This window comes from Dermacentor silvarum, chromosome 5, assembly GCF_013339745.2.
Source record: "Dermacentor silvarum isolate Dsil-2018 chromosome 5, BIME_Dsil_1.4, whole genome shotgun sequence".
Taxonomy (NCBI): Eukaryota; Metazoa; Arthropoda; class Arachnida; order Ixodida; family Ixodidae; genus Dermacentor; species Dermacentor silvarum.
The window spans coordinates 165805111-165830939 of record NC_051158.1 but is presented as its reverse complement, the minus strand read 5'-3'; the positions used below and the strand labels follow the sequence as shown (position 1 = coordinate 165830939).

The following is a 25829-nucleotide window of genomic DNA, read 5'->3' as shown; positions in this document are numbered from 1 at the left end:
CTCTTTCCTTCGCTACTCTCCTCGTCGGCTGGTCTCTCATCCTCGCCAAGTGCTCCTCCAAATGTCACGTGACATACATCATCGCCAACGCGTTGTCCATTTCCAGTTAAGGCACGTCCACGCTAGCGGCAAATATACCGACAGCGAACCGGCCTCCAGTGCCGTAGAACGTCTGCTGCGTGAGAGGTGTCCAAAGTAGACAGCAGTTCGGCCGGCGCACCGCCAGCACCACGATCAACGGGCCAATCGACGACCGCGAAGCTGCGCACCTCTGCCACCGGCGACGAAAACATCGGCTGCAGCTCAGCTGCAGTGCACGGCTACCGACGGGAGACGACCGGCTCGGCTGTGCTCGCATCGAAGCCGACGGCGCCGCTAATATCAGCGTATTTTTCTTCTTTGTGTACAATTATTGCGTCCCAAGCTAGATAGCTGGCAAGTTGACAAGTGCTGTTGCACAGCCTAAACAAACCAAACCAAATAGTACTGTGGCTTTGCCGATCATTATTTGTTTCTTCTTGAAGCGAGTTCCTTAACGCCGCTTCACTTTATTTCGGGTGGCTAACAACTCATCAAGTCGATTTCTATTGACAAAAAAATATGGCTTTCAACGTCCCAAAACTATGAGGCAGGCTGTAGTGAATAACTACCGAATAATAATTTCAGCACGTGGAATTCCTTAACGGCGACTTAAAGCGTGGCACACTAGCGTTCTTGTATTCCCTCCCCACCTAAATGCAGCTCTGCAGCGAATCGAACCTGCGACCTCGTGCTCTGCAGCGTCATGCCGTAGCCACTTGGCCCACTGCAGCTACAATGCTTGGTCGACCTAGAAATTTTACTGTGGCAGAAGCGAATATCAGGAGCAAATTACAAAACTCTGTTGAGCAGTCGGTATAATAAGTCAGTCATAAAACTTTATTCTCGGTACTGGGAGTGATGGGTTCTGCGACCCCACCAGATGGCCCTCAGTCTGTGCTGAAGGCGACCTCTTGGGCTCACGCTGTCACCCGGACTTGTGCTTCCGGATCAGAGCTGGCCAACAGGATTTCCCACTTTTGCGAGCCTACAAGGTTCTGGAGTTCTTCGGGTACGGGGTCTGCGGGGCAGTTTCAAAAGATCTGTTCCATTGTGGCTCTCTGACCACATTTCGAGCAATCGGGTTTGAATTCGTCTGGGTGGATGTGGTGCATTCGGACCGGGTTTGGAAGAGTATTGGTTTGGAGTTGTCTCCACTTAACCTCTTGACCTTTAGTAAGACTTTTGTGAGGTGGCGCTAGCGTTTCTCTAGCTAACTTAAAGTACTGGGTGATTTCCTGGTAACTAATGAGAGAGAGAGAAAGAAAGGAAAAGAAAGACAAGGAGGTTAGCCAGTGTAAATACCGGCTTGCTACCCTGTACTGGGGAAAGGGGTAAAGGGAATAAAAGGTGATAGAAGAAAAAAATTGAAGTAAGAAAATTCGCGCAATAACGCGACCCTACGCGCTACAACGTTCAAAGCCGGTGGCACAATTCACAAGCCCTTAAGAACTTCAGCAGAGCCCTTAAGGCCTTTAGTGCCGAAGCCCGTCTAGACCAGTGTCCAAAACCTTTTTCCTCTGTGAGGGGGCGATTGTCCAGTTTTTCAAGCGCAGTCGCGAGCACTTTTCTTGCCAAATTGTAGCGGGGACAGTCCCAGAGGAAGTGCTTGATTGTCTCCTCGCAGCCACAGTTGTCGCAAGCAGGGCTGTCAGCCATTCCAATGCGGAAGGAATAGGCGTTCGTGAATGCCACGCCGAGCCACAGGCGGCACAGAAATGTTGCTTCCGCTCGTGCTAACCCTGGTGGAAGACGGAGTTGCATACGTGGATCCAATCTGTGGAGGCGTGCGTTTCTGAAGTCACTGGTGTTCCACAGAGTCTGCGAGAGAACGAAGTTTTGTGGCTGCGTCTGTTCTCGACAGTGGTATCGATACAATAAGGGCACCATCGTGGGACGATCGGGCAGCGTCATCCGCACTGTGATTTCCCGAAAAACTGATGAGAGCTTCCTTTGTGCGTTCCGGGCTCGAGTTGTTGCTCGCGGCTCGGCCGATAGATCCTCGAGCCATACTGTGAGCTGCCCTGTTCCTAGGGTTGCACAGAGTGAGCCGGTACCCAGATCAGTTTCGCGTCCCCCCGGTTTCGGGGTAGTTTTGGAGGATTTTGAGAGAGGTTTTTGAGATTCTTCCTCTCGAGTAATTATTAATGGCAGTTTTAGAATCACTTATAACTGTTTCAATTTTGCTGATAGTTAAAGCTCGTGCTATGGCCGCTTCCTCCGCAACGTTGGAGTGTTTGACTCTGACTGCAGCTATTGATATCGGTTCTCCGTTTGGCGCGGAGACCGCTATCGCGAAGGCGTTGGTATTGCCGGGGCATGCCGCCGCATCAACATACGCCACATCCTGCCTTCCCCCGTATTTCTTTGCTAGAGTTTTGGCTCTATCTATTCTCCTACCCTCGTGGTAGGAAGTATGCATGTTCTTTGGTAAAGGTTTGATAGTTATGGTGTTTCTGATTTTTGGGGGGAGTTTCTGCACGTCTTCCACCAAGGGTTCACCGTTTTTGCCAATAGCCTTTAGTATTTCTCTGCCGGCTGTCGTTCGGGTTAGTCTGAGCTCTTGTGCCCTCCGGTGGGCCTTGACAAGCTCGTCCAAGGTGTTGTGTATTCCTAGCTGTAATAGTTTATCGGTAGGCGTGTTGATTGGCAGCCCGATGGCTTCTTTATAAGTTTGCCTAATTAGTCCGTCAATCGCTTGCGTTTCCCTCTGCGTTAATTCCAGGTACGGGAGCGCATATATAATTTTGCTGATTACAAAGGCTTGGACTAGTTTGCATAGGTCCTGCTTTTACCCCTGTTCGCTTGTTGGCTATTCTCCTAATGAGCCTGATAGTTTGTGTTGTGGCTTGTCTTAATTTCTCTATGGTGATGTGATTATTGCGGTTTTCTTGTACATGCATGCCTAGGATTCGAAGGGTGCTTACTATTTTGACCGGTTCTCCTTGTACCAGGATTTTGAGATCCGGGATGGGGTAGTCAGTTGCTTTTTTGCCTCTTGGGATGTCACGCTTGACCAGTAGCTCGGATTTAGGTTGTGAGCAGTTAGGGGCCAAAGGTTTCTACATGGGGTTCTATAATGTCGACTGCTCTTTAAAGGGTATCTTCTATGTCGCTATCTCGCCCTTTGGTAGTTCATAGGGTGATGTCATCCGCATATAAGGTGAACCTGAGATTAGGTACAGTTCTTAGTTTAGCCGGCAGGTTTATCAGGGCCAGGTTGAAGAGGAAGGGTGAGGACACCGAACCCTGTGGGGTTCCGCGGTCACCCATGCTGATGGGATCTGAGTTCGTGCCGCCGGCCGAGATCTCGGCCGTTTTTTCCATTAAAAAATGTCACAGTTTCGCCCTAAGGGCGAAGCAATGAATGCGATAACAACACAGCAATATCATACGAAGTAAGGTGAGCGGCTTTGGTAGCAATATGAATTGTAGTAAACATGAGCTGATTAAGTAAACAGGTGTGCTGCGGCGTAAGTAGACCGACATGAAGAGAGACTCGATGACCACGAGAAGGCGCGTGCGAAACGGTGGTGTTGATGAGAAGCGCTTCCCGTGGGCAGCGCGTGCGAAGGGACACACCTGTAGCGCTGCACTGCCGATCCGGGCAGTATTGCATGTGTAGCGTGCGTTGGAAAATGTGGCTCGACTATTACTAACTGTGGTGTGAGCACGCACAAACAAACATGAATAGATCACACTGAATGACTGCAGACAACGACCGTCAAAACTCTGGCAGCAAGCGGATACGCCGCAGGGGCGAAGGTACGTGCGGTCTATCGCTTCAACGGAAACTGAGCGGCGAATGCACGGCGCATAAAGGTCAGAGCCGTGTGGAGATAAGAGACTGTGCGAGCTAGCGACGAGCGCGGTTGTTGGCAGAGTGAAAGTGCCCCCCCCCCCCCCCCCCGCTCCCTCCGGCGCTGGCTTCCCGCTTCCTTGCTTGCGCGCGGGAGATTGAGTGCGTTCGCTCTCCGTGATAGCGCGCGTCCCCACACGCTTCCGCTCGGGCATACGGCACGCGGCGAAGATTTTATCTATAGGGAACCTCACGGCGACGGCGACGCCGACGGCAGAATTCCGGTTGAAGTGTCCATATAATTGCTATCGCAATAAAAAGATCGCACGCAGTTGTATGTTCTGGGGCCCGGATTAATTTGGGAAAAGTTGGTAAGTATACTTTCATGCGTGACATTGTCGAAGGCTTTGTTCAGGTCTAAGCCCAGGACTGCCCTGACGCAGCTGCTACGCGGGGTGATTTCTTCGCTAATGAGGAGCATGATGTCCTGTGTAGAAAGATGCGCTCTGAAGCCTATCATTTCGTTTGGGAGAAGGTTGTTGTCTTCAACGTACACCTTTAGTCTGTTTAAGACCATGTGCTCCATGAGCTTGCCTAGGCACGACGTAAGGGAGATTGGTCTGAGATTTTCAATGTTCATCTTTTGCCTGGTTTTGGGATGAAGATGATTCTGGCGTGTCTCCATTCTTGCGGAACATCCCCTTTCTCCCAATACGTGTTGATTAGGTTAGTAAGGGCCGTAACCGACGTAAGGTCGAGATTTCTAAGGGTTTTGTTAGTCACACCATCGGGGCCAGCTGCTGACGTGGTTTTAAGTTGCCCGAGGGCGTGGCATGTCTCTGCTATACTGAATTCCTGGTCCAATTCCGGGTTTTCCTCACCTTCATACCACGGGTACGGATTGGGCGTCGGATGCCTATTGATGTATCTGTCTTTGAGGCTCTTTATGAGATCATCCGAAGTGCCCTCGTGTTGATGCGCGATCTGAATGAACTTGTTTCGCTGGGCTGACTTGGACTGCGTAGGGTCAAGGAGGTGTCTAAGCAAGAACCAAGTATTCCGGTTGCCTAGCTGACCGTTGACCCGATCACATACCTGTCCCCATTGCTGTCTTTCCAACTCCGCGGCGTATTCTGCAATTTGCTTTTCTAGTTCGGCTATACGTTTCCTGAGTTTGCGGTTGTGTTTCTGAGACTTCCAGCGCTTTTGCAGCCCTAGATGCGCCTCCCACAAGTGCTTTAACTTGGGGTCAGTCATGTGTTGCTCATCCACCGCTTCGTGACTGCGGTGTGGCTTTGTACGTCCTGTTTAAGCTCGCGGGTCCAATCACTGAGGTCCTCGATGTCGATCGGAGTCTTACTATCACTGGCTTTGCGGAAATTATCCCAATTGGTGATTCTGGCTTTAGGTGGCGGTGGTTTGAATGGTGCTGTTTCCACGGTCGTTTCAAGCAGGTAGCGGTCACTTCCCATTGTGAGCCCAGTGTTTACCCACGTGGCCGTAAGTACGTTCTTGGTGAGTGTGAGATCTGGGGTTGTATCTGCAGTTATGCTGTTTCCTATTCTGGTAGAGGTGCCTATGTCATTGAGTGTAGTTATACCTAGATCCTGTATGGTTTGCCAAAGGACTGTACCTTTATATTGCACCTTTCTGTACCCCCAAGCAGGATGTGGCGCATTGAAGTCTCCCACTATGAGTAACGGCGCTTTGTCGGCGAGCTTCACCGCTTTACGGACTAAGCCTGATATGGCGCAAGTGCGATCGCTGGGTGGAGTATATATATTAAGAATGAAGACATTTCCATCCCCCTTCTTCTATGGCGGAATTTCTATCATCGTATGCGTGACCGACGTGTGATCAAATTCGTGTTGTATGGCTGCGATGTTTCTCTGGACTAGAGTTACCGCGAGCAGACGACTACCTCCTTGTGGATCAGCATTCGCAGGTATAAAAGAGGTGTAGCCTGCGAGACGGGCGGGTAAGCTAGCTTCTTGAAGTCCGATTACATCTGGCTTGTTGGCGGCGTGCTGGACTCGGAAGAGCAGGTCACTACGTTTGTTTTTGTAGCCCCTGCAATTCCACTGCAAAATTCTAAGGCGCTGAGGTTGCGGCGCCATGTTGGCGATGGTTGTGCGGTGCTAAACATTGCAGGATTAGTTGCAGCTGTTGCTCAATGCGCTCAAAGCGTTGGTCCAGGTGGTCAAAGCGTTGGTCTATGCACTCAAAGCACTGGTCTATGCTATTGAAGCGTTGGATGGTTTGGTCAGTGAAAAGGTTGAAAGCGGCTTTAAGCACGTGGATTTCTTGGTAGTGTTTATCTAGGCGCGCATTGATGCGCTCTAGAGCATTGGACGTTACCTGGAACTTAGAGCTGGGCACCGGCTCGCCCTCGCTAGAGGTTTCAGCTAGTTTTTTTGCGACGGTATCAATGCTTTCCGAGGACTCTCTTTTTTGAGTACCTCGATTAGCATCCGCTTCCATGTTGGTTGTCACCGCGCTGGTAGACGGGACAGATGTGGAGGCACAGGATTGTTTCGCTCCTGGGGTGGCTGGGGGGCGGCTTAAAGAGGCGAATTTAGGCGGGGAATTTCGGTTCTCGTCCTTTTCCACCTTGGCTTTTTGCATTTGCGCGATAGTATCGAGCTGTTTTTTCTTATATAGCCTTATACTCCAGAAGCTCGCGTTCCCTTGCGTGAACGTGAGAGGCCTAGCTTCCCGCAGCTGCCCAGCTCCCCTGTTTGTCCGCTTTCCTGGAGCTGCTGCTGCTTCTTGACCTCGAGGTCTTCTCAGACTTCTTGTTTTCGTGGCTGTTGCTTGCCATGCTGTTGCTCTTGCCGCTTCTGCCGCCGGATTGGTTACTGCCACCTTTCTTCATTTCTTCAAGGGCCGGGAAAGAGGCTGATCTCTCCCTGGACCGGCTGGGGCAGATCGTCGTCGGGTTCTTGAGCGGTGGCTCCTAGATTTCTCCTTCATTTCCGAGTGATCCCTGTAGTCTTTTTCATCTTCATCATCGTTATCTGACGATAGAAGTAGGTATCTGTTGCTCGTCGTAGTCGGTGGGGGTAAAGAAGGCAGGGCCTTCTTGTGTTTAGTAATGAAACGTTGCTTACAGTTACGGCTGCCTGTGGCGTGCACGCCGTCGCATATAATGCAGCGTGCTTCACAGCTCGGGAGTTCTCCCCCGGTGGTGGTGGGTGCTCTTCTCCGCAACGGCGGCACTGCTGCGTTTGGGGTTGATAGCAGACGTCGGCTCGATGACCGGTTCTTCTGCAGTTGTAGCACGTTTCCACTCTCTCCCTGAAGGGAAAGCAGTTGAAGGGCATACACTGGAATTTAACGATTCTCGGGAGCTTTGTGCTGGCAAAGGTGATCACCATGGCCCTGGATTGTCCCATTTGCCTCGCAGAATCTGGAGTTTCGGGTACTCGATGGAGCATAGTTTGATGATCTCTGCCGCCGACTCGTCTCTCAACGCTCCATAGATGACTCAGCGTACGGCGTTGTCGGGAGCCGGGAGGTAGGCCATGACTGGGTGATCCGCATCGCTGATGCGGATACCGGGGAGGTTCAGGTAGAGTTGGGCGCGTTCGTCGCTCGGCGTACTGATGGTAAAAGTGCTGTTGTACGGGTTAATCCATAGCTGGTCTTCGTTCCTGATCACCGGCATCGGAACATTCAGTTGCGCGTACACCGTCGCCAGCAGTGTGCCGGGGGGGAATAGTGCGTAAATTTAAATTACGCGGTCTGGCGACAATCTTGCGGTCGTCACGTGGTAGGCGTGGGATGGGTGGCCTCTTCTGTCTCTCGGTTGTCTTTTTCCGACTGATGACGTACTTGCCGTTGTTGTGTGCCTTGTCAGCGGGCGAACTCGCTGAGTCGGTCGGCTGCAGGAGCGCGTTGAGGGCACGGCGCTCCGCGGCCTCCCGGCGCTCGCGTTGGTAGAATTCTTCATGCCTCTTGCTGACGATTGTCTTCCATTCGGCCCCCTGAAGGACCGCCGGCGCAATCGTTTCCCCTTCTGCGGTGTATGGCAAGACGTGCGCGAAGCTCGGCAGAGTCCCGGCACGTTCGGCAGGCGTTCGGCGAACGCCCGGCGCGCTCGACACGCGCGGACGCTCCCTCCGCGACCACCGGCGAAAGCTGGCGTTCCCACACGAGGTCGGAGCAAGAAGTCCCGTAAAATGGCAAAAATGCGGTCCTACCTGGCGAGACCGATATTCACAGATGCAGCACACTTAGCGGAATCCAATGTGCATACTTTGGATCATGTATCCAGGCTTGTAACACCAAGCATAGGCAACATTGTCGGAGCACGACGCGGACACGTCCACACTGCTCGGCGACCGGAGCCTCTCTCTCGGTATAATAAAGATTTTGATTTGGCTGCTGTCTTAATTGGTAACTACAGACCAACTAGATAAAGTGTTAAATGGCATACGGATCAGAGAACAAACGGCTATCTCCGTTTGTTCTCTGCTCCACACCGCTCTCTTCCTGTCTCTTAACGTTAGGCCTAACATTTTATTGCGATAGCAATTATATGGGCACTCCAAAGCAGATTTCTGCCGTCGCCGTGAGGTTCCGTATGACGTCAACGGCGATGAAATCGTCGCCGCGCACCGGACGCGCGCGGTGCGCGTATCACTCGCGTATGTGCGAGTGAAAGGGCGCGAGCGACGCGCGCTTTCACGGGGAGCGAACGCACGTCGGAGAGCAAACGCACGTTCGGCGCCGTGCTCCCTGAAGGGCTGCAGAATTAAGCGTCTCTTTCGTACTTTCCATATATAGAGAGTAAACGCAACATTTTCCGTCGCGCGAAAGGCTGTGAGGGAACGGGAGGGAGAGAGGGGAGGCGACGTTTAGCTGCGGCACCAAATGCGTATTTATATAAAAACACCGCGCGCGTTCGGTGCGAACGTGCGCAAAACGCCGACGGCGTCGACAACAGTTCTGCGCGTTGCTGGTGTAGCTGCATGTCCAGGTTTATACAGCTGATAAAACAAATATATCCTTACTCCGTATAGCTCTCTACTAATTTGCTATCGCAATTGGTGCTTCGCCTTTCGGGTGAAACTGCGACAAATTTTTTTTTTCGTTCCGTCACTCTTTGTACGGTTCTTCACTTGTTCTCGAGCTTCTTTCTTAACCTCCAAAGATATTCACTTACGCCTCCAGTGCTCCATAATTACACTAAGCCTCTATGACTGCTCCTATCTCTACTGAATCAAATGTGTTTTCATAATCTATGAACGCCATATAGAGAGGTTTATTGTACTTCGCAGATTTCCCGATTACCTGATTGATGACATGTATGTAATCCACTGTAGAATATCCCTTCTTGAAGTCATTCTTTTCTCTTGGTTGTGTGAGACAGCTGTTCAACCTCAATGGTTTATTTAGCAGCCAGCGCGCTGAAGCGAATGACGCTGGCCATGATGATGAATATATACAGATGAAGAGATAATATAGTGCTCGCACAATTTCCCGCGCGCGTGGAAGCAGCCAACCTGGCCGCTGGTTATGGCGGCGAACGCTCTATGAAAGGCTTTAAACCCGAAACTCTGTGGCACAGCAGCGGCCGTCCAAAGGCGTAACAACGGAAGTGACACGATAGTTAACTGGCGAAGTCTGTTCCCGAACAGTGTAGGGCCCGATAAAACGGGACTGAAATTTCTCGCATAATCCAGGAGCGCGAACTGGGGTCCACAGCAACACTTCGTCTCCAGGGTGGAAGGAAACGACACGATGGGATGCATCACAGTGAGTTTTGCGGTCTTGTTGACTGACGTCGGTGTTGAGGCGGGCGCATTGGAGACACCGGGCAATACGCGAAACGAATTGCTCACACAATGATGTGGACGAAAGCACGGGGACACCGAAGAAAGAAACCTCTAGGATAGTGATCGGTTGACGGCCATGCACGAGGAAAAAGGGCGAGTAGCCCGTAGTGCGTTGGACGGCCGTGTTGTATCCGAAAGTGATGAGTGGGAGAATGACATCCCAATTGGTGTGTTCAGGGTTGATGTACATTGATATCATGTCGGACAGCGTGCGATGAAAGCGCTCTGTGAGGCCATTAGTTTGAGGGTGGTAGCTGGAAGTTGTTTTATGGATGGTAAGTGAACAAACAGCGCTAGGACGGGACGAAGTGAGTAGACAGACAAGGCGCTAATCAGCGCCTTGTCTGTCTACTCACTTCGTCCCGTCCTAGCGCTGTTTGTTCACTTACTAATGATGTACCAACCAGCCCAGACCAGCACACTCCTTCAGTTATGGATGGTATTGGACACACGGAGAACATCGTCGAGAAGTTTAGACCGAAAGGTCCTGCCGCGGGCACTCAAAAGGACACGTGGGGCTCCGTGCCGTAAAAAGATGGCTTCCAAAAAAAAGGCTCCCACCTCCGCTGCGGATCCCGAAGGTAGTGCGGCTGTTTCAGCGTACCGTGTTAAGTGGTCTACAGCTGTGGCGATCCATGGTTTACCGCCAGCTGTTAAGGGTAGCGGTCCACACAGGTCGATACCAAAGATTGCGAAAGGAACTTCAGGACACGGGACAGGTTGCAGCAGTTCAGCCGGATTTGAAGTCAGTCGTTTGCGGTGTTGGCAGAGTGAACACGTATGTCGCTACGCTGGTTGCAAGTCCAGGTCAAGAGAAGCGGCTGCAGATTCGCTCATAGGTTTTATGGAAACCAAAGTGACCGGCAGTGGGATCGTCGTGAAAGGTCTCCAGTATCTGGGCCCGGAGTGATCGGGGAACGACAGGCACCCAAAAGTGTGCTTCGGGATGAAACACGTACCGGTATAACATCGAATTTTTGATCTTGAAGTTCTTCAACTGCCGACGTAGCCGAGCGTTAGGTGTGTGAGATGATCCGCGAATACGTTCCATAATGAAGTGGCAGTAGGAGTCACTACGTTGGCAAGATGCAAACGTATGAAAATGGCTGGGTGGGAGCAGGCGCGTCCGGCGGTTTGCTCATGGAAGGTGGTAAGCAGGCAGCGTTTGAAGACGGTGGTAGAGTACAACGAGAGAGAGCCTCGGCATCCTGGTGTTTCTTTCCAGACTTGTAAGCGACGTCGAAGTCGTATTCTTGTAAACGAAGTATCCAACGACCTAGACGTCATGTTAAATTCTTTAGCGCCGCCAACCAGCACAAGGCGTGGTGATCAGTAACGACCGTGAAGTGGTGGCCGTGCAGATAAGGCCGAAATTTTTGGACGGACCAAACAACGGCGAGATACTTTTTCTCGGTAAGCGTATCATTTTTCTATGCAGTTCTTAGCGTGCGACTTGCGTATGCGACCACACGTTCTTCGGAATTTTGCTGACGTTGCAGAATAACAGCGCCGATACCGTGGCCGCTGGCGTTAGTATGTAGAAGAGTGGGTGCGGTGTTGTCGAAATGACAAAGCGCAGGTTCGGACGTGAAGGCATGCTTCAGGGCGTCAAAAGCAGTTTGGAATTCGTACTACCATACGTAGGGAGCTCCACAAGGAAGGAATTGATGGAGCGGCGCCGCAATGGTAGCAAAGTTGCATATGAAGCGCCGGAAATACAAAACTAGGCCAAGGAAGCTACGCAAGTTTTGTGGCGCTTTGAGGTCTGGGGAAGCGGAGGACAGCAGTAATCTTATCGGGGTAAGGTCGAATGCCCTCCTTGCTGACAAGGTGTCCGAGTACTTTAATGGTTTTGCTGGCGAAGTGGCACTTTTTTGTATTCAGCTGAAGGCCAGCAGCTGAGAGGCATGTCAGGACTTCGTTGAGGCGCTGCAAGTGCTGATGGAAGGTCGACGAAAATATGACGATGTCGTCAAGATAGCATAAGCAAGTCTTCCATTTTAGGCCCCGTAGCACAGTGTGAATCATCCGCTAAAATGTGGCGGGAGCGTTGGACAGGCCAAAAGGCATTACGTTAAATTCGTAAAGCCCATCGGGTGTGGCAAAGGCAGTTTTTTCCTTGTCTGCTTCGTGCATGGGGATATGTCAGTGTCCGGAGCGCAGATCAAGGCTGGAGAAATACGCCGCGCCTTGTAATGAATAACGCATCGTCGATTCGTGGCAGTGGATATACATCTTTGCGGGTTATTTTGTTCAAGGCACGGTAGTGTACGCAAAATCTCACTGAGCTGTCTTTCTTACGCACCAAAATGACAGGTGACTACCAAGGGCTTGAGGAAGGGCGAATGATCCTTCGTTTCAGCATGTCGGCAACGTGGGTATCGATGACCTGGCGTTCGACGGAAGAAACGCGATATGGCCACCGGCTCACGATGGAAGTGCCATCTGTGTGTACGCGATGAGCCGTCGCAGAAGGCTGTCCCAGAAGAGGAGAGTGTACGTCGAAGGAGTCTTTATGCTTGGATAACAACGCCAGTAACTCCTCCCTCTGCTGTGGCGTTAGATCGGTGCTGAGTGCAGTAGCGAGAACAGAAGCAGGGACCGCATCAATAGCTGTGGGTGGTTCTGAAACAGCAGTAGTCGAGGTAAGCACATAGAGAGGCTGAGTGTCCAAGACGCAAATGACAAAAGTGCCTTTAGGAAGCAGTACTGGCTCAGTGGTTGTGTCGAGTACAGCCAAAGTGGCCGTGCCGTTGGTGCAGCGAACAAGGCTGGGTGCCAGAGCAATCCCTTTAGATAGGCAACGGGTTGACGGTACAACTAAAACGTCACCATCGGTGATGTCAGATTCAACTACAAGAAGTTGTTCGCGGCCAGGCGGCACCATACAATCGTGAACAGTTTGTAAGCGAAGGCGCGGTTCGTACACGTCGTCGGAATTATCGGTCTCTGTCAAGTTAACGAAGCGTTGACGGCATGAGATGAAAGCAAACGCCGAAGAGAGAAAGTCCCACCCTAGTATAAGCATGTGAGCAAAGAAATTAAACTCTGCAAACTGAATATGGTGGCGTATCCCGTCAATCGAAACTCGAACGGTGCATTGCGCCGATGGCCGAATCACAACATTGTTTGCCCCACGCAGAAGAGCTCCATTGCAATGTGTAACTTTCCGTAGACGAGAGCACAGGTCAGCGTGAATAATAGAAATAGCTGCTCCCGAATCAATCAATGCTGGAACTGGCACACCTTCTACACACACTAATAAAGTATTGGCCGGGCACGCTGGAGGAATTGTAGTCTGTGCGAGTCATGCAGCTTTCCCTTCAAAAACTGCACCATCTAGTTTTCCGATCGGTATCCAGGAGTGTGGTGGCCGGTTGCAGGGGTGAGGTCGAGCGGCGGAGAGGGGAGGGCGAGCGGCGGCACCCTGGACGGTAGCTGCGAGGCGCGTCGGAATTGGCCGGGAGGTGGAGAAAGTCAGCGTGGGGAAGGCCGGCGCTGGTAGTGACTCGGAGGAAGCAACGGATGCATCTCATAAACATTGTAGCCACGGCGTTCGTCCTGTTGTCGTCTTCGACAAAAACGCGATATGTGCCCGCCAGACCGCAATAATAACAAATCCGGCGGTGCGTAGGCCGGGTAGTGTAAAATGCTGGAAGTACGGGGGGCTAGAGTCGCCAGATGGATGGGAGCAGGAGCAGGAGGCGCTGTCTGAACGAACGCTGGTTGCATAGCCGCAACCTGAGCATACGAGGTTGACGGCGCAGGAGGGGCACAGTTCCCAGCGCAGGTCATGGAGGACAGCTCCTCTTTGATGATGTCGCGCAGGCCAGGAACCGAAGGTTGAGGCTGAAGAAGAGGAGGACTGAGCAGGCCACACGCTTGGAGCTCTTCGCGTATGAGAGTCCAAATCAGCATACGTAGGTCCGTATCCGAGGAAGGAGGCGTGTCACAGGCGACAGGTTGTAAACGGATGGCCTGCAGCGCGTCCAGGTGTTGGCAAGTCGTGATGACATCGTTGACGGTATTCGGATTCTTGATCGCCAGTGCGTTGAACGCGGCGTGGGCAATGCCCTTTAGAATAAGGCGAACACGATCATATTCCGTCATGGTGGTGTCAACACGGCGACAAAGGGCGAGGACGTCCACGATATAAGAGGTGTATGCTTCCCCGGGAAGTTGCATGCGTCCACCAAGCTTTTTCTTGGCGACCTCAGAGCGGACGTTTGGAGCGCCGAAAATCTGCCGAAGCTGGTGTTTAAATGCCGCCCAGTCAGGCAGGGTGCTCTCATGGTTAAGAAACCAAGTCCTGGCATGTCAGTGAGGTAGAATGCGACGTTGCGAAGCTTGTGGGAATATCCCACCGGTTAGACTCACTCACGCCGTCATAATTGTCCAACCAGTCGTCAACGTCATCACTACGAAGGCCAGCGAACATGGTGGGATCTCGCTGCCGCGTGCTGACAGTCCATGTAGGAACGGCCGGTGGGGCAGTGACGGTGACGCCGGAGGCTCCTGGTGGATCTTCTTGGGGCATGGTGGCGGAAAGGCGGAGCAAGCGACGGCCTGAACGAAGCTACAGGGAAACTCGAAGTCGTAGAGGACCGAGGGATCGAGAGCAGCCTCCACCACTTGCGAGACAGCTGTTCAACTTCGACGGTTTATTTAGCAGGCCGCACGCTGAAGCAAATGACGCTGGCCATGATGATGAATATATACAGATAAAGAAGATGAAGAGGTAATATAGTGCTCACAGTTGATTGAAGTAAAGTGCTGCCCTGATTCTACTGGAAATTTTCTCGGTGAATAATTTATACAGTACTGAAAGCAAGCTAATGGGCCTATAATTTTTCAGTTCTCTAACATATAAACTGTAGGAGCACTAAAATGGCTGCCTGGAAGAACCCCAGGAATTATATATTGAATAAAGGATTCATGATGAATCAAACATATGCGTTCTAAAGTGGGGGAACGTATTAGGACAACGTGTGTTATCCTGTATTCTAGGAACACTGGTCGGCCAAAATCTTACTTCACAGATATTCATTTCAACTACCTGCTGCAGTGACTTAGTGTCCATGGCTAAGACCTCAGCAGTTCAGTATCTGGCTTCGAAATGAAAAGTCATACATTCGAATCCTGGCACCGAAAGCCCTAGTCATATCAAGGTGAAATGCAAAACGGCTCCGGTGCCTCAACTTAGCCGCACACGATGGCAATTAGTGACACGAGGGAAAAACATGCTGAACCAATAACCTGCAAATCGAACCATCTGCTGAGGCGTCCCTTAAGCTGATAACCCGTTTTGCGTAATTATTCTCCAAGAAACTGGCCGTTCACTTTGCAAAGTAACTATCTTACACAATGTCGCAAGCACAGCTTCTGCTCTTTTCCATCTGCTCGGACAAGATGTGTCAAGTCACGGTCTGCCACCGCGGAAGGCGTACCTGTGAGAGCTATCGCGATGATGCTGCGCTTATCACTGGGCGGTGACGCAGGGTCCGTCTCTTCTTTTCTCGAGGAGGAGTTAGGTTGCTCTGCACCCTTGATTTCTTTCACTGCTTTCTGTCCTTGCTGCCCAAATGGAGGCTCAGCGGGCATGCCCGAAGACAATGGCGGACACTGCGTGAGTAAAGACGCAAGCTTATAAGAATTTCGGGGCAGAGGCCTTCGCTGAAGCATCATCATTTGTGTAACAATTAATTACTCGCAAAGCGCAAGATCGGGTTTTGTTTACACCATGCAACAGCACTCGGCTGCACTGGACGTCCACTGTAAGAAAATGGTGGCAAATAGGAGCATAACGTCGAAAGACCAAAAGTCCTTTGTTCAGGACGAATGAACTGTTCAGTTCATTGGGCCTGAACAAAGGACTTGAAGCCAGACTTCATGCATATTTCATAATATAAAACTTTATGCCCGTATTTGGCACGCATTTTCTTTCAGTACACGTAGTCCACGCAATTTTGAGCAATACAGGCACCCGGTTGGTAAATAGCATGATCCTGACCTGCAAAAACCGCTCATATGTACACAAATGCGGCACCAGTTTTCAAGGGCTAAATATTTTCATTCTGCGCGCTGAAGACGTTGATTTCAGTACTATTGCTCAGTATAATAGACCGCTGCTAAGTCACAGAGAATCTTGATTCGCGCTAGTTAGTATGTCACGCGTCAGGGAATAAACGGCACTAAACACACCAATGAAAGGGGATATCAGGATTTCGCAAAATTCAAGTATCGAGACATCTACAGCTAGCAACACACACAGCTTGGCGTGTGACGTGTGTGAGCGCAAACACACACACACAGTGTCTCAGCGAATACTTTCAAACATTCTTAAAGGTTGCATGTAGCAGATAGCACAATTCTAGTTCATGAGCTGGTCTAATCGAAGAGGCGGACATTACTTGCATAAGAAATTGAACTGCACAATCGAATATTTAACAAAAAATCACTAATTAAGTTTTTAACTAATTACCTGATGGCCCATATTGTAATTTACAATTGTAGCCGTGGAGTTCGCAAGGCGGATCCACTTGGAACTAATTCGCGGGATGACACCAGTGTCGAGGTAATTCCCACACTTTGCGGAGAAATGCATTGGCATTCCAATTAGTTTCTTAACAAAACGTCGCTTTATGCACTGAAACACAAAATTACCTGCAACGCCAATGCATTTCTCCGCAAAGTTCGCGTATTAATATCTCGAAACTGGTGTCACCCTGAGAAATAATATCACAGGAAGCCAACAAACATAGACACCACAGGGGAAATCACTTGTACTTAGTAAGCGAATTTTTAAAGGAATGATAAATTACCGGAAAATGAAAATGGATTAATAAACAACTTGCCGCAGGTGTGAAACGATCCCACGTCTTCGCATTACGCGTGCGATGCTCTTTTCATTGAGCTACCGCGGCGCTGTTTTCCCATCCACTTCAATTTCCTTTAATTTATCATTTTTAATTCGCTTCGTAAATACGAGTAATTTACCCTGTGTTCTCCTTGGTGTCTATGTTTGTTGGCTTCCTATGATATGGTTAATAAAATCGGGCCCCTCGCTACCATTTCTTCTCGTTCATCTATATATATACCGACAGCGACGTCGTACCCCCCCACTAGGGATCCGCCCACGTCTGCCATTGCGCCGGCCACACACACCGCTGCAGCAAGCTTCTTTGATGTGACACCCGACAGCAACGTGGCACGACCGTCCAGCGAGGCTCCTGCTCCTGCCTTCGTGACGGTGCGTATAGTGCCAGGATGAACTCGGTTTCAAACTGGCTTCGCACCGGTGATGTGTCTTTCCCCGCTCATACGAAGGACTTCCTTGTAGTTAGAAAGCTGGCTGAGCAGCGTGTTTGTGCCGAATCCCATATTCATGTGCTGAAGAGATATCTGAATGCTTCGATTATACCCCACGGCCTAAGAATCAAATTACGCCCAACAACGACTTCTGAATTATGCAGCGTCAATAAGACTAAGATGGCAGTATGTGTTAAACACTGCATCGCTTGAACAAATCCGCATTCTAATATTTCAATATGAGTCCTTTGTGGCAACGTATCGTTAAGAAATGGAGCGATATGTTCTCTTTGCTTATTTCCCCGGACAAATGTTGACTAGCACATTACCAGGCACAATAAGTAGAAGCACTGAGTAAAACAATCTAGAAATCTGTTACGCGACAAAGTTACCGACAGTGCCGCCGCCGAAGATAGAGGATCATTATTTCCTGAAAGTACTCCCCTAACGTACGCACCACAACATCACCCCTGCCTACAGGAAACGCAGACTACCAGGAACCTCATTCCGAGATAGATTGGTCACCGCAGAATATCGTAAACCTTTCGAACGTGTCGATGTCGTCAGTTGTAATAACGGTACTTTCGAAAGGATTAAGCTTACGTCCAGCGACTGGTGGTTTTAGCGAATTCCAGCAATTCAATGACTTAGATAATTTCGCTCGAAATTTAGGATTACGCGAATTCTTTCATGGACGAACATGTGAAAACGGTGCTCGCAATATACTTCCGTCTCAAAAGCATTGGACACCTCCGGCACAGCGAGACAAATACTTCGATTAATATATCCGAGCGGTTCAGAGCGATATTCGTCTATAAGGGGCATGCGCCCTTTCGTCACAACCTATCTGAAAATGAGACCAGTGCCTTGGAGCAGTTAAGCTCCCGCCAAGACGTCGTTATCAATCTAGCCGATAAAGGAGGGGCGGTCGTAATAATGAACCATGAAGACTATCAGTGAAGCGAATAGACAATTATCTAACAGTGTGTTTTAACACCCGCCCGCGCGGCTCAATCTTGAAAGCCATCTGCAGTGGGAGCAGAGTCTTGATGCGAGCGCCGTCAATTCACTCTCCGCTGCTACTGCGCTGACTCAGTCCAGCGTTTCGACAGCAAGTTTCCTCGGTGATCGAGTGAGATGCGTTCATGTTCGCTTGTGCGACACCATGCTTGTTCATTTAGTTAGTGTACCTATGTTCACAAGTTTATACTGCCGATTAAACTACTACTTTGTATACCTATCTATTGATTTGTTATCGCAATCGATGCTTCACCTTTCGGGCGTAACTGCGACTTCTGAAATCCAGCTTTCTGCCGCAGGGCGGAAGACAGCGCTCGCGTTCATTTTATATACTCGTGTGCAGCATATACGTTTTTCTCACTGCATCATTATGCAATTACATGAAGTGATCATTCCCATTTGCTGCGATTTTTAGAACTGCCCTGCCATCTTTACATTTTTTCACCGTGTACTAGTTTAGCTTTTTTCCCTAGGGCTTGTTTATGCGCATGTCGTGTGGGACTAAGCTATAAGTGTTTAATGTCTCAATATATAACTAACGCGACTACACTTGTATTCACTCCGACGAAGGCCGGTCCTCCGGCCGAAACGTCAGTAAAAAGATATGCCATAACGTATATATATATATATATATATATATATATATATATATATATATATATATATATATATATAACACCACATAACACCTTTGAAGAAGGTTGGTCCCCGACCAAAACTCCGACAGCTGTAGAGGCAGCTGTAAGACAATGAGAGATCTAAATAAAAAAATGTTTGCCGCAGTTGGTGCAATTTGGTCTTTCTCTCACTGTGTGTTTAACCAATGTTCATACATACAGTGTAACCACTGTATGTTTAACCAATGTCTTTCTCTCAATGTTTAACCGAATGAGTTTGCGGTTGTATAATGAGAGTATTTCTGCATAGCCTCTTCATAGGACCACAAGCTTCAGCAAATTTCCTTCAATTTTTTTTCTCCCCCAATCACAGTGAATAAACGAGGCTATCTTCCTTTTCCTCGTTCTTCCGCCATCCATAAGGCACGAGATGTAACGTACCTTGTGAGAATTGTGCACCTCGACTTCCGGAGTTTTTAATACAAATAAAGGATGGCAGTTACTGACGGTGTACAGCCATTCCACGAAGTTTGGAAGTAAGGCCGCAAATGACAACTCTTAAAAATGAATTGTCCACTCATAAAAATTCCGGCAGAACCAATCTCATGATGGCTGCAGACGTGAATACGATTTCGTTTCAAGCAATCTTGCAACGCACCGTATTGCAGAACACAGCTTTATTTAGAACCAGCAGTGGTCATTCCGAGTTTCCCATTACTTCGAATGTATGCGACATACACCGCCTCCGGGATTAGCCCACTTTGCTACGGCACTCGCTCGCCATGGTCGGCCATAACCGTGACGTCATAACGACGCGCAGTGACGACGATAGAATGAAGAAGTAGGAATGACGTCGATGGAACGACGAAGGCGGTATGACGACTCGCATCACGACAATGGGATGACAATTCTGATAAAATCACGACGACCGCATGTGGACAATGGCATGATGACAAGTGTATGATGGCGATGGTATGACGACGACTGTATGGCGGCGATCACGTGACGGCGACGGTATGACGTGAAACGGATGACGAAGCAGGAATGACGTCGACGGAAAGACGAAGGTGGTATCACGACGATGGCATGACGAGAATTTGATGACGTTTCTTAATTGATGACGTTGGTAGGTTGACAGCACGACGCCGACATGACCCCAAAGGAATGACGGCGACTGTATGAGGGCGATGGCGTGACGACGATACACGACGCGAGTAGGATTACGAAGCTGGAATGACGACGATGCAGCGACCCCGATGCCATCACTGCCACGAGCCCATACCAAGTGGCTCAAGCTAGCAGGCAATTATGGTTACTGGGTCGGAATTAGATGCGAGATAGACAGACTCAAAGTGCCTGAAGTAGGCAAATTATAATTTCAATAATTCGAGGTCTGTTAGAAAAGTATCCGACCTTTGGTAGAAGAAAGAATGCCGCAGTTTCGCCCGAATGGCGAAGCATCAATTGCGATAGCAAATTAATAGACAGCTATTCGGAGTAGGGATAGTAGTTTTACCGGCTGCACAAGCAAACATGGAATAGATCACACTCGATGACCTCGGCCAACTGCTTTCACAACGCTGGCGTGAACAAGCGCGGCCGCCGTAACGAGCGAAGGTTTGTGCGGTATCGCTTCAACGGAAACTGAACGGCCGAATGCATGGCGCATACAAAGGTCAGAGCCGTGTGGAGATCGCTTGCAAGATACGGTTCGCTCGACAACACCGGCAGCGCGTACCCCCCCCCCCTCCCTCCCGCGCTGCCTTCCCGTTTTCCTCCTTTCGCGTGGGAGATTGCGTTGCCAGTTCCCCTTGCGCCCAGTTGCAAGATATACATTTGGTGCCGCAGCACAGCGTCGCCCCCCCTCCCTCTCCCTCCCATATCCCCACGGCTTTTCACGCCACGGAAGTCGCGTTTGCTCTCCGCCGTCCGTTCGCTCTCCGTGATAGCGCACGTCCCCCGCGCGCTTTCAGTCGTACATATGGCGCGCGGCGACGATTTTATCGCCCTTGGACTTTATACGAAACCTCACGGCGACGGCGACGCCGACGGCAGAAATCCGCTTGAAGTGTCCATATAATTAAAGAACTGGCATAACTGGAGCTATGGAGACCTAATCAGTAATCACCCTCAAAGTAGTCTCCTTGGGACTCCACACACTTCTCCCAGCGGTGCTGCCATTGTTGAAAGCATTGCGAGAAGGCCTCTTTCGGAATGATATTTAGCTCAGCTGTCGTTGCAGCAATAATGTCCTCGCTTGTCTGAAATCGCGCTCCTTTCAATGGCCTCTTGATTTTGGGAAACAGCCAGAAGTCGCAGGGGGCCATACCAGAAGAGTAAGGAGCCTGTTGAACTACAAGAGTCTGGTTTTTCGCCAAAAAAGTCAATCAAGTGCGAGGAATGTGCAGGAGCATTGTTGTGATGGATTCGCAAATTTTCTGTTGACCACAACTCCGGTCTCTTGCACCGCACAGCGTCACGTAGGCGACGGAAGACATCCCTATATTACTCTTTGGTGATTATTTGACCCTGTGGTGCGTACTCGCGGTGTACCATACCGTACCACGCCGCGGGAGTCAAAGAAAGCAGTCAGCATCACTTTGACGTTGCTGCGCACTTGACGCGCCTTCTTTGGTCTTGGTGACGTGGAATGCTTCCACTGTGACGATTGGGATTTGGTTTCCAGGTCGTACCCGTACACCCAAGACTCGTCACCAGTGATTATGGTGTTCATGAAGTTGGGGTCACTGTTTTTGGAATCCAGCACGTCACGTTAGACTTCAACACGAAGTTGCTTTTTCTCCACCGTGAGCACCCTCGGCACGTATTCCGCCGCAACACTCTTCACGGCAAAACCATCATCATCAGCCTATATTTTATGTCCACTGCGATCTCCAATTACCCCTGTCTTGCGCTAGCGTATTTCAACTTGCGCCTGCAAATTTCCTAACTTCATCACCCCATCTGGTTATCTGCCGACCTCGACTGCGCTTCCCTTCTCTTGGTAGCCATTCTGCAACCCTAATGGTTCATCGGTTATCCATCCTACACATTACACGGCCTGCCCAGCTCCATTTCTTCCGCTTAATTTCAACCAGAATACCGGCTATACCCGTTTGTTCTCTGATCCACACTGCTCTCGTCCTGTCTCTTAACGTTAGTCCTAAGATTTTTCGTTCCATTGCTCCTGGTGAGGTCCTTAACTTGTTATCGAGCTTCTTTGTTAACCTCCAAGTTTCTGCCCCATATGTTAGCACCGGTGGGATGCAATGATTGTGCACTTTTCTCCAAGTCAGGATTTGGCAATGACTGCCGTATGCACTCCAACCCAATTTTATTCTTCTGTGAATTTATATCTCATGAGCAGGGTCCCCTGTGAGTAATTGACCTAGATAAACGTACTCCTTTACAGACTTAGAGGCTGACTGGCGATACTGAGTTCTTGTTCCCTTGCCAGGCTATTGAACATTATCTTTGTTTTCTGCATATTCATCTCCAACCCAATTCTTACACTTTCTCGATTAAGGTCCTCAATCATTTGCTGTAATTCGTCTTGATTGTTACTGCATAGGACAATGTCATCTGCAAACCGAAGGTTGCTGAGATATTCGCCGTCGATCCTCATTCCTAAGCCTTCGTAGTCTAAGAGCCTGAATACTTCTTCTAAGCATGCAGTGAATATCATTGGAGAGATTGTGTCTCCTTGCCTGACCCCTTTCTTGATAGGCATCTTTCTACTTTTCTTGTGGCGAACCAAGGCAGCTATGGAATCCTTGTAGATATTTGCTAGGATATTCACGTACGCCTCCTGCACTCCTTGATTACGCAATGCCTCTATGACTGCTGGTATCTCTACTGAATCAAATGCCTTTTCATAATCTATGAAAGCCATATAGAGAGGTTGGTTGTACTCCGCAGATTTCTCGATTACCTGATTGATGACATGCATATGATCCATTGTAGAATATCCCTTCCTGATGCCAGCCTGTTCTCTTGGTTGGCTGAAGTCAAGTGTTGCCCTGATTCTATTGGAAATTATCTTGGTGAATATTTTATACAATGCTAAAAGCAAGCTAATGGGTCTATAATTACTCAATTCTTTAACGTCTCCCTTCTTATGGATTAGTATAATGTTGGAGTTCTTCCAGCTCTCTGGTACACTTGAAGTTGTGAGGCATTGCGTATAAAGGGCCGCAAGCTTTTCAAGCATGATATCTCCTCCATGTTTGATTAAATCTACTGTTATTCCATCTTCTGCAGCAGCTTTTCCCCTGGTCATGTCTTTCAAGGCCCTTCTAACTTCATCGCTAGTTATAGAAGGAGCCTGTGTATCCGGTTCATCACTATTTCGAATGAAAGTAGTTTGGCTGTTTTGGGCACTGTACAGGTCAGTATAGAATTCTTGCGCTGCTTTTACTATGTCATCGAAATTGCTGATATTACCTTGCTTATCTTTCAGTGATGAATATATTTCAGATATCAATCAGGTGTTCACAAAAAAATAAAAAGATAAGGTCGGATACTTTTCTAACAGACCTTGTACATTCGACTGGTTGCTACCGCGCTCCATCTCGGTATGTAAGGATGCGGAAAACTCTCTAGATCGGAGACATCGACGGACCGCCCAAGCCGAACGTTCAGCTGCCCCCAGAGCAATCGCAACAGACACGTGACCGGAGTTTTGTCAGATCGCGGTCACCTTCTCAGCCGCCTGAAAATGAGTGTGCCTGCGAGCGTTCTGAGCTGAAGCACGGCGTTCCGAGTGAACTAGGCCAGCGATGTTGTGACAGTTTGATTTCTCCAAACCGAATGTAAACTGCACTGTCAGGGCGCGCTAGTGGGCTCGTAAGCGATGAGACAAATGACCATCAATGCCGAAATCTTTCAAGCTGTGAAGCTTCTATTCCATTCCGCGGTCAAATGACAAACTGGATCACTCAGGCAAAGACTTTGAATGTTTTGGTAAAGACAGTGTAGCAGGGTTTACTTGTTGCTTTAAAGGCAGTCATTTACCAATCGGCTTTGAGCATCACAGTGCATCACTACATTAGAATATGCTGGCTCCATTCTGTGTGGTAGCTGAAGGAATTGCCCTCTGCCACTTATTTGTTTTTGCTTTACATCAGCAGACAATTGCGAGATTGTCGACAGTGATTGACAACTGTGATATGTCAGAATAAATTGGTGTGCAGTAGTGGGCTTGCCTTTCACAGAAGGGATTTATTCAAGAATCTAGACCCTGTACAGTCCCCGCCGTTGTTGCCACTCGCGCACGGCCACAACAGCAATCGAACACCGTATTCGTATTATTCCAAGCCATCTCACCTTTGAGCACCCGGTCATGTCAGTTAAGGACTCCTTGCCCAATGCAGCATTCCAAGGAACACTGTTGGAAACGCCACCGCCTCCGTTAGCTGTCTCTGCCTGGCCGCTTCGCATGGGCTGATCTCTGCTGCCCGATGTCATGGGTGCTGGGCAAAACGAAAGTTAGAAATAAGAAAGTTTATAGAAGCTGAATAATTGTATGGAAACGGCAATAGCGCATTAAAAATGCCGCTCCTAATGTTTACTAGTAATAACATTGAAGTTTTCTTTCTACGACACAAAGATACCTGCTTGACTCAAAATTTGGGACTCTCCAGAATGGCAGTTTGGGCACGTCGGTATACCATGAGTACGACTAAATAGCTCAAACTGGACAGACACGAGCATAAAAAGGCACATACATACACACAGAAGCGTTACTTTCAGCTATCTGTTCTTCCGGCCCTGTTGCTACTTTATGCCCTAGCGACATCTGAGCATATGAATGCGCAGTACCGGAAAAACAAGCACTTGATAACCTATCAAATTTACCTAACTCCGTGTTTGCGCTCCACGAAAAATCAAGTGCTTTTGAATTTAGCGCCAAATGGCATCTCCATACATTTCACTACAACGCATACAAGCAACTCGCGTACAGCACTTGAATTTAGTCTCCGCACATTTCACCAAGTTTTTCTATTGCTTCTCCTTCAATTTTATCATTAGTTAAGCTGATTTTTGAAGCCAAAATTCTGCATGTAGCAAACAACGGATGACAGCCACATGTCTTAAAAGACATCGCAAAGAAAAAAAAAAACATCACAGTTTCGCCCGAAAGGCGAAGCATCGATTGCGATAGCAAACTAGTGAACAGCTATACGAAGTAAGGATAGCAGTTTTATCGGCCGTCTAAACTTGGAACTATTCGCTAACTAAATAAATTAACAAGCATGGTGTCAGCGCGCACAGGCAAACATTAACACATCACACTCGATGACCGAGGACACTCGCTGTCAAAACACTGGTTTCAGGAAGCGCAGCGGCACTAGCGAGCGAAGTGACCTTCGTGCTGTGCATCGCTTCAACGCAAAACTGAGCGACGAGAACACCGCACGCACAACGGTATGAGCCGCCTGCAAATCGCTTTCAAGATAAGGCGCGCGACCGTGCAAAGTACGAAGTTGCATGGTGCCCCGGTAAACGCATTCCCCTCCCTCCCGCGCTGCCTTCCTGCTTCCCTCCCTCGCGGGCGCCAGATTGAGCCCCGATCGTCGGATCCCCTCGCGCGCCTTCACTCGCACATACACCATACGGCGCGCGCGCGGCGACGGTGTTATCGCCCTTGGACTTTATATGGAAATCACGGTGACGGCGACGTTAGAAATGCGCCTGTGGTGTCCATATAATTGCTATGGCAATAGAATAATCTTGCTGGTGGTTATCTTGCCATGCACTGTACAACGCCCGAGTGAGCGTAAATATCCGCTCACCTGATACCCTCAGGTTGGATGTACCAACATTCCTCCGAGCATCTGCGGCCCGATAGACTAGAAGAAGGTACAATGACGCGTTGGTAAATACCAAGTGCGAAAATAACGTAACTATGCGTTACTAGAAACTACACAAATCACACGCACTATGTGTATTGATGTTACGGAAAGTATTTTGCATTGAATTATTACAAATTCGATGAAAGAAAAGTCGACAAGAATTTATTTCTCAAACTGAATTAATCATAGGCTAACCTTACACACCGCAACATAAGTATCCCCCTTGATAAGCAGACCCACTCGACACCACTGCTCTCATTCTCTAACACCAATTTTCGCAAGGACTGACACTTTTCGGTACTCTTTTTTTCCA

At 49.3% G+C, this 25829-nt stretch overlaps 1 protein-coding gene across 1 annotated transcript in view; it reads right to left on the bottom strand.

Annotated features, from left to right (window-relative positions):
- Positions 1-25829, bottom strand: part of LOC119452651 (uncharacterized) — a 90146-nt gene that overhangs the window by 23764 nt on the left and 40553 nt on the right. The window contains exons 5-6 of the mRNA XM_049668102.1: positions 23988-24133; positions 15165-15339 (exon numbers count right to left, since the gene is read on the bottom strand). Of these exons, the coding sequence (XP_049524059.1) occupies positions 15165-15339; positions 23988-24133 (321 nt within the window). The remainder of the gene's footprint in view (positions 1-15164; positions 15340-23987; positions 24134-25829) is intronic.